Source organism: Labrus bergylta, chromosome 6, assembly GCF_963930695.1.
Source record: "Labrus bergylta chromosome 6, fLabBer1.1, whole genome shotgun sequence".
Taxonomy (NCBI): domain Eukaryota; kingdom Metazoa; phylum Chordata; class Actinopteri; order Labriformes; family Labridae; genus Labrus; species Labrus bergylta.
In genome coordinates, this window is record NC_089200.1 from 31,897,526 (window position 1) to 31,906,879 (window position 9,354).

Genomic DNA, 9,354 nt, shown 5'->3' on the forward strand with positions numbered 1-9,354 from the left:
TTTTATTGTGTTGATCCCTCAGTTATCAAACTCTTGTGGAAAAGATTTACAAAGAAGACAAGATGGCCGCTCCGCTGGAGAGTAACTGAGCATGAACGTGCATCACCGTTCCACACTCTGCAGAGTGATGATGTTTGTTGTAATCCATATAGCGCCCTCTGCTGGTGACACAGAACTGCTAGTGTAATACAATGAAACTCAAATTAGATGTTTGACTGGTGAATAAATCTAGAATCTATAAATCTATATATAGTCACTGATATGCTGATATCGACCAACATTATCAGCCGGTCGATTAATCGAACGGGCTCTACTTTTTGAGTTCTGAGTAAGAAGACTTCTTGAATCCAAAGGTTTTTCACACTAAACTCGTGATATTCTGAGGCTGAGCATCATGTGTGAACACAAACAGCTGAATGTTGATTGATATAAGATAAGATAATCCTTTATTTATTCCACAACGGGGAAATTTACAGAGTTACAGCAGCAAAGAGCAAAAAGTGAACACAGCACAATTTAAATAAAAAATAAAAATAAAAATGTTCAAAAAAAAGAGAAACCACAATATAGATTAAAAATAGTAATTAGTCTCCTGCTGTGAAGTGCATGTGTGAACATTCAGATCAGGAGGATTTCTGACCTGCGGTGTGAAAGCGATGAGTCCGAAGTGTCGAAAAGCTGGAGTCCATATCAGTAATGATTCTGTGTGATCCACTTTGCAGGGCGCTCTAACGCACGGGGACCGGAGAGCCACAGAATCCAGAGACCTGAGCAAGTACAACTTTGAGAACAAGGTATGCCACGTTAAAGATTTCAGACTGTGTCCTGTCCTTTCAGAGTCGGTAGTACATCTCAGGGGGTCTCTTGTCTGAAAGCGTCCTGTCCCTCTCTTTTCAGTATGGTACCAAGGCTCTGGATAAGATCACCAAAGCAATCCTGGGCCACATAGAGAACAAGGTGCCCCCTCCCAAAGGCTACCCCGGGGGTGAAGCGCTGTTCTTCTCAGGTTTGTTCCAGCTGTTGTAACAGATCAGAAAACTGTTCAGCAGACTAGAGGAAGAGTGTGACAGTGAAATGTTCTCCCTGTGTTTCAGATATGAAGCACGGCATGATGAACGTGGGCATCTTCTGTCGGGAGTCTCGCTTTGGAATCAGTACTGAGAAAGGTACAAGGGGGGGGGGGGGGGCAGGTCTTTGTACAGCTAGTAGACTTTAGAGAGAGCTTTATTATTAGCTTTACTATATTATTAACCACCAATCAGAACTAATGCAAAACTTAACTGTATAACAACTAAGGTTGTTAGTCTGTGGAACAACTGTGACGACGAGCTGAAAAAATGCAAAACTATATTTAAACTAAAACTTCAGGAATCAAATATTGAATGAGCTGGAGCAGTGACTTTCTGTTTTTCTATTTGGTTATTTGATGGTCTTGGTGAATCTCTTGCCATTATTTTGTGTTATCTAAAAACGTAATTTGTTTTGGCCAAATAGTCCAACATCATATACTGATTGATGAAAACATTGTTATTTTTCTGCGAATAATAAAGCACAAAAATAAGAAGGGGTAGGACCAGAGAAGTTTTAACTTCTTCCTATCCCTTTTGAACATGAACTATATTATTTCAGTTATTTATTTGTTGCTATGGATCCTGAGGATGTTTATATTTTCTTAACATGTTCCATAAATTGACTAATAAAAAATAAAAACATTCAATACTCTGCTTTTTTTTTTTTGTCTCCCAGACTGCAGCATCACCAAGTTCTTAAACCGCATCCTGGGCCTGGAGGTCCACAAGCAGAACTTTCTCTTCCAGTACTTCACCGACAACTTCGACTACCTGATCGAGAAGGACAAGAAGGAGGGCAAATACGACATGGGGATCCTCGGTAAGGGGGTCCAGTCTCACTCAGCCCCCTCAGTTTGGGACTCCAGGACTTAAACGTCTTGAAGTCCCAAACAGGAACTTAATAAAAACATGTTTAGATTATTTACAAACGTTTCTTTATCTCTCTGTCAGAAAATCTTTAAATGTGTCAGCTTTACAAAGTGCTTTCTGCTGGTCTGGCTGGGTTCATGTTTTAAAAGCTCCTGTTGTCGTGTGTCTCCACAGACCTGGCCCCGGGTAACGATAAGATCTACGAGGAGAAACAGGAAAACTTCTTGACAGTTGGAAACCCTCAGGATGGACAGGTGGTTCTGTACAAGGTAGGAATGATCTCATGCAAGAAATGTCAACGAGTCACCTCATAGACATGAAACATGATGTATGTCAGTGTTTCCCACAGTACCACGCTGCACTCTGGAGCGCGGGGGGGTGGAGGGTGGGGGGGGCGAGTCATTGTGCACTCTGGAGTGCTTGCATGAAGTGTTTGTGTCCTGAGAAGAAAAGCGCTGTACGTGCGTCCTGTCGCTATGACAACAGTCATGTTACATCATGTTTGATCATTTAGATTGTTTACTTCACTCTGAGCACCAAACAGAGGATGTTTGTGCTCTGACTTTGTGTGGTCAGGGAGCGAGGACGATGTGGGTACAGATATGTAGCAGGGATATCTTACATTTTAAAATGAGCGTCAACAGCACCTTTCTAAAAAGTTACGATCTTCAACTCAAAGCGCTCTGTTCTACACAACCCCCCCTCCGCAGGGTATCCTACATTTGACATTTCAAAGTTGGCAGCAGAATGCTGCGCGGCGGCTAGGACCGGTTTAGAGTGTCTGGTGCCTGAGTGTTAAACTCTCTGTGAATCTTTGTGTCCCTGCAGATCAGTGTGGACCGAGGCATGCCCTGGGAGGAGGCTTACAACAGGTCACTGCAGCTCAGCGGTCCTGATGAGGGCTTCTACCTGTCCCTGAAGGTGAGTCCATGTTACTGAGAGAAGAGGGACTGAATATGTTTAAATCCATGACAGCAGCTGTTAGCTTAACAACAGGTCAATGATCATCCCTCTCTGTGTGCCGTCTCCTCAGCTGCGAGGTAATCACCCCTGTGTGCTGCTCGCTGAACAAGGACGAGGCAAGAACCTCATCGTCTACAAGCCCAACATCGGCAAGCAGACGCACCCCGAGAGCCTGGACAACCTGCAGCTACGTTACCGCAAGGTAGGGAGCAGTGAGACGCAGTCCATGGATACGTCTGGATGATTATCGTTTTTAATACATCTGTGTCTGCAAAATGGATAAGTCCTGAAGGGAAATACAGGAGAAACATCTTTCATCTTATCAATCTTTATTTCTATAGCACATTTAAAACAACCTTGATTGACCAAAGTGCTTTACAAAAACACTAAGTAAAAACAACAAATAAGATAACATATAGAATGAAACACAATAAAAACACAATAAATAGGAGCATGAATAAAAATGTCAAAATATCAAGCTCAAATTGTATTAAAAGCCAGGGCAAAGATTTGAAGTTTTCAGGTTTATGATTTTACATTATCAAAAATGAGAAGGTCCCGTGTAGAGAAGTGGCTCCTGATCGAGTGAGACGGTATCAGGGCCTCGCTGTCTGGTGCATACATAGGTGCTTGATGCCCCCTTGTGGTCATTTAAGAGTACTGAGCCAGGACACTTAGGTGAACAATGTGAAACAGAATCCTAAACTCATGAACACAAACAACCATGATGATTGAAAGGCATGAGTTTGATAAATGATGCTGAATCTGTTTCCTAACATAAACAAACATATGTTGACAATAAGAGAGTGAAAAAGTGAAGTGGATATGAGTTTCCCTGAAGGTGGTGTTTGTACAGCTGTGTAACGTCTGTGTATCAAACTGTGGACACGCTGCTGATTGAGCTGCTGTTTGTTCCAGGTGACTCCAGAGGAAGCTAAGGACAGCTGGGAGAACCAGTTCACCTTCTCCTTCAAGAAGTGTAGCCATGCCAACTGGTAAGTACCAATCCACAGCAGCCTGTGGGATTAACGGCTAAATGCATCCAGTCAGGCTGCTGCTTATTAAGCTGGTTTTAAGGTCAGCTGTGATTCTCGAGGGATTTGCAGATCACCTGAGAACTAGTCATGAAGTAATAAACTGGCACGTCTCACATGTGACACTCTTTACACAGCAGCCTCTACCATCGGTGTGTGAATGTGTATGAATGGATAAGTTAATACTGATGGACTCTTTACTCAGCAGCCTCTACCATCAGGGTGTGAATGTGTATGAATGGATAAGTTAATACTGATGGACTCTTTACTCAGCAGCCTCTACCATCGGTGTGTGAATGTGTATGAATGGATAAGTTAATACTGATGGACTCTTTACTCAGCAGCCTCTACCATCAGGGTGTGAATGTGTATGAATGGATGAGTTAATACTAATGGACTCTTTACACAGCAGCCTCTACCATCAGTGTGTGAATGTGTATGAATGATGAGTTAATACTGTTTTCTGGTGCTGGGTGACACGTTTGATATTTTCTCCTTCCTGCAGGAATGGGAAATGCAAGAAAATCGAGGAAGGCCAGGAGTGTTTGCAGGGCATGCGCATCCGTCAGTACCACATGTTGTGTGGCGCTCTGCTGCGCGTGTGGAAGCGCGTCTCTGACGTGGTGTCGGACATCACCAGCTCCAGCATCCTGCAGATTGTCCGACTAAAAACCAAGCAGCATAACAAGCAAGTCGGTGAGTTACACCCCTCTTTTGGTTTTCAGAATGCCATTCACACTACACTGTTGACAATGATGTCATCAGCCAGCTGTATTCAGGGTTGTTGTTATGGTAACAGGGGATCAGCTCATGTGATGTTTTGTTTTAATGAATGTGAAGTCTGAATATTAAGCTCACTGTGTCTTGGTTGTGTTCCTCATCACACCCAGGTATCAAGATCCCGGAGAACTGTGTTGCCCGCGTGCGCGAGGAGCTGCTGCAGATGGACGAGGAGGTGAAGAAGAGACGGAAGGAGAGAGAGCAGCAGGCCGTGGAGCAGCGGCTGGCCGAGGAGCGCATGCGCAAAATGGAGCAGGACAACAAACACCTCCTCGCAAATCTGTTCAACCCGAAGCCCATGCTCAACCAGTCTCTGGCCCAGTCTCTGGCCCAGAATCAGATCAAACAGAAACTGAACCAAAACGCTCTCCAGAGGTCGCAACCCGGGAACATCGCTCAGCAGCTGCAGAGAATACAAGCCCATAAACAGTCCTTACAGCAGCCCTCCCAGAACTCAGCCCTGCAGAACTTACAGAGAAATCCCAGCCAATCCCAGCAAAGAACCCACAACAACTGGTCCAAAACGTCCACCAGCTCCAGGACCCACCAGGGGCCCCTTCCCAACATGGTCAGCCTCGGCTCCCAGTTTTACACGCAGGCCTTTCTGCCCTCGTTCTCCCAGCTGAAGAAACCGTCTCTTCCACTCCATCAGACCACTCTGCCTCCCAACGTGTCCTCCAAGAATCCCCTAGACGAGATCCTGGACCTGACTGTGTGTTCAACGCCTTCCCCCTCCCCGGACACCACGGAGGGGGGGCTGAATCTGGACAGTCTGACGGGACACTCTGCTGGATTTGGAGATGACTTTAATCTGGAGTCTCTGATCTCTCACACTGCATCGAGCGCCCAGCACACTGCACAAATACAGACGCCTCTTTTGCTGCAGCAGCAGCAGCACCTGCAGGCGACGCAGCAGAACCACAACCTGCTGGCTAACAACCACCACCAAGACTTCAATCTAGATTTTCTAGACCTGCCTATCTCTCCCCAGATGCCCACACAGAAAGCCAGCCCTTCCTCCTCTACCTCCTCATGCTCCTCCTCCACCTCTTCTGTGTCCAACAACATGGCGCCCCACGCCTCAGCCGGCCTCCTGCCCGCGTCCGGCCTCCTCCCCACGTCACCCTCCTCCTCGTCCCTCTTCTCCAGCCCGTCCTCGTCCTCCTCTCTGTTTTCCAACTCTTCCTCTCGCTTCTCCTCCCTTTATCTCCACCCGCAGTCGGATTCTATACCCAACGGCCACTGCAGCTCTGCAGCTCTGGACGTCCGCGAGGCTCTGAACAGCATGCTGCAGAACGGGCCGGACCGCAAGTCTGTCATCAAGTACCGGCCGCAAGACTGAGAGCTGAGAACAGCGTACTCGTTTAGTCATTTAAAGCAGATAGTCTCCTAGCTGCTGCTGCCCCCCCCCCCCCCCTCCTCCTCCTCCCTCAGGGCCTATAGTCACGTCACTGCCTGTCTGCTCACCCTTCTCTCTGTCCACCTGTAGTGTTTACCTGCTCGAGGCCGCTCAGGTGACAGCGGGCTCCATATCCGATCTCTGCACCAAAGTGTGTCCTCCGCAGTGAAAGGCAGCTGTTTGAAATCAAAGACCATGTGAGAACTGTATTTTATGGAGCTGTCGCAAAACAAAACGGCTCATCACACCGAGGTGTGGGAAATCTTTTAATAAAAACCCTCCGCTGCTGATTTTACGAGGTATGATTGGTGAAGCTGCTGGAAGCTCTAAATGCCTTTCACCAGTTTGAAACCACATCTGTAGACTTTTGCTTTACTGTTACTTTTTGCTTCAGGACGTTGCGTGTTTGACTAAAAAAACGAGGCCGTATGCAAGGCGTTGGTCAGAGAGTCGAGAAGAGAGAAGCCCATTGGATCTGTCGCTGGTTAGCCGTGAAATGCCTCCGTTTTTCCTTGCGTTCTTCTTCATGCTCCCTCGTGTTTCTCTCCCTGCTTGTATGAACACTAGAGTGAGGATGAAGGGAGAAAGTCTGCTGTTGCAAACAGTGCCTTTTGGAGAAATCTATAAATGCAGTCTTTAAGAATCCATGTAGCCTAATGTATAGATTTGTACTCTTTAGCATTGGTTTTAATTTAAATATGGTATATTTGTATTTAACTCTTCGTCCCCCCTCCGTCGGGTCACTCGCTCGGTCAGTCTCTTGGTCAGTTGGTCGGCGGTCGTCGTCACACTATGCTCTTGATGTGCTTCAGGAAGAAGCCTCTATCAGCCTGTGTGTCCTCGTCTGACTGTCTGAGCTTCTGAGTGTCTGTATGTGAGTGTGTGTTTAAGTGCGTGCGTGTGTGTCTCCTTTTCCCGTCAGTTCAGAGTATGGCTCGGATTATTGCTCAGCATGGATTAAAAATGGTGTCCAAATATTTTATCTCTCATTTTTTATAAAGCTGACGATAACTTTTATTGATGTGACTCCTGGTCTGATTTGATTTTTGAATTTCTCAGGAAAGTCTCCGAGTGCGTTGTTGTTGTTTCTTTTGTCTTTGTGTGATTTTTGACCAGCGAAAACATTTCTTTGAGGTCTTCAATCACAAAGAAAGTCGACATTTGAATCACCCTGACGTCTGGAGAGAAGACACTGTTTCTCCTCTCAGACGTCGATGCGTTCAGAGCTTCAGAAACAACATGGAGACTCGTAATCGTTTCACTGTGTGAGGTAGTTCACCTGTGAGCGCCGGGCGCCGTGTGTGTGTGTGTGTGTGTGTGTGTGTGTGTGTGTGTGTGTGTGTGTGTGTGCGTGTGCGTGTGCGTGTGCGTGTGCGTGTGCGTGTGCGTGTGCGTGTGCGTGTGCGTGTGCGTGTACGTGTACGTGTGTGTGTGTACGCGCTGGTGTTGGTTGACCACAAACTGCCGGGACACGTTCAAGTGATGACAAAGCAATAAAAAGCCGATTGTACATGAGTTGTGATCCTTAAAGATGCATCAGTACTGTTTACGTTCCCACCTGTGCACGGTGCGAACCCGCTCTCTGTCGCGCTTCATCGTCCTTCAGTCAACGTGCATCTGTACAGGAAGCGTCGCGCCATGAACGCCGCCGCGCAGTCGTGATGTTTTGAAAATACTTGTTATTTATATTTAAGGGATATTTAGATTGAACATATGTTATCCTGCTCGTTAGAATAGTTCAGATGTTTTTGGTCAGGGAAGTTTCTAGTTTTCAAAAGAACATTATTATAAAAAACAAATTGTATTCTACAACCTGCCACCAAATCACATTGCACTGTTCCGTACCGCTGTGCAGCGCCCGGCGTGTTCTCTGCGCCGCGTTTTTGTCCACTCGTCTCTCTGACTTGTGAACCTTCAGTTTGCAGAGAGATAACCAAAGTGATCCACGGACACCCCCCGAAGGTCGCGCGGGCCCGAAGATATCCGAACTTTACTCAATCTCAGGAAGGTGTGGGGGGGGGGGGCGTGCACGCAGAACGCCATCACTTCCCCTTGTACCCGTGGTGAAAGGAAACCCATACATGTGCTCTTTCTTTCTCTGCTCTGTGCTGTGACTCTTGCTGTATTTCTGTTTTTAGACTAACTGTGATGGCGTCGTCGTTTGTCCGTGTGTGAACGTCCGTGATTCAACATGTTTTTATGCCTTCTTAGGGCAAAGATCAAAGCGGCGTCCTCGTTTCTGTGGACGCCTTTTTATTCTTTCTGTTGTCGTGACGACAGACGTCTCAATTTGATTTGCACCTAAAGGTTCATTCTGACAGGCGCAGTGGGTCTGTCCTCGCCCCTCATTGGATAACGCTCTCTGACAGCAAACACAGATTCTTCTTCTCGCTTCCCTCTTTACGCTTTAATATTCCACGTCAGGCACATCCCCACTCGCCAGTCTGTGTCACCCCACAACACGAGGGGGGACAGAGCTCGGACCCCTCGGACCTTTAGGAAGCTTGTTTGATTTCTTTTATCGGTGTAGTTCGACCTTTTTCCTCGTTTCTTCTCAGTTTGCACTAAGAACGGCATGATCACGTGACTGTGTCCTCGTTGGTTCTGATTGGGCGTCATGACTTTGGTTGTTGTTTCTTCTTCGTCGGTCGTTTTCGGTGTATACTGTAACCATTTCTCTCCTCTCTCCACCTTTTCATTATTCTCTGTTATCAATGTTAGTATCACTCAAATAATTTATTGTTAACACAAAAAATGAGACAAAAAAACATGCTACTGATTGTATGTATTTTTAAACAAAGCCTATTTTTTCTGTAAAAAAAAACCAACAAAAACAAGAAACTGTGTTCAGCACTTTTATTCTGGGTTGTGCTTTTTTGTTTTCTATATATTTATAATTTAGATCCAAATGTATATATTGTAAAATTTGTGCCTTTCGACTAATTCTTAAAAAAAAAAAAAAAAAAAGGTTTTCTACTCATTTAAGGAAGGACTATATGAAACATGCAATCTTAACTTTGTAAACAAATAAAAACTTCAAGGTTGCTGAAATGGACTCTTTTGTTCATCCTGCAGCGTCATCGACCATTGATGTACAGAAACGTCACGATGAAGAGATGAAATGTTTCGGCTCGAGTCACACAAAGTTCACCCACAACATATATAAATACTGACTGTTTACTGCATCATATTAAACACAGGGACCAATCACAAGAGAGTGGGCGGGACATAACATCCA

At 45.7% G+C, this 9,354-nt stretch overlaps 1 protein-coding gene across 5 annotated transcripts in view; it reads left to right on the top strand.

The window, feature by feature from the left end:
* sbno2b (strawberry notch homolog 2b) overlaps window positions 1–9,161 on the top strand; it is a 66,434-nt gene extending 57,273 nt beyond the window's left edge. For all 5 annotated transcript variants that reach the window (XM_065956212.1, XM_020652568.3, XM_065956213.1 and 2 more), the window contains 10 exons: window positions 723–794; window positions 898–1,006; window positions 1,095–1,166; window positions 1,747–1,890; window positions 2,115–2,209; window positions 2,769–2,861; window positions 2,974–3,105; window positions 3,822–3,898; window positions 4,443–4,633; window positions 4,828–9,161. In XM_065956212.1, coding sequence (XP_065812284.1) covers window positions 723–794; window positions 898–1,006; window positions 1,095–1,166; window positions 1,747–1,890; window positions 2,115–2,209; window positions 2,769–2,861; window positions 2,974–3,105; window positions 3,822–3,898; window positions 4,443–4,633; window positions 4,828–6,059 — 2,217 coding nt within the window. In that variant the 3' untranslated portion in view covers window positions 6,060–9,161. The remainder of the gene's footprint in view (window positions 1–722; window positions 795–897; window positions 1,007–1,094; window positions 1,167–1,746; window positions 1,891–2,114; window positions 2,210–2,768; window positions 2,862–2,973; window positions 3,106–3,821; window positions 3,899–4,442; window positions 4,634–4,827) is intronic.
* The last annotated feature ends 193 nt before the right edge of the window (window positions 9,162–9,354 follow it).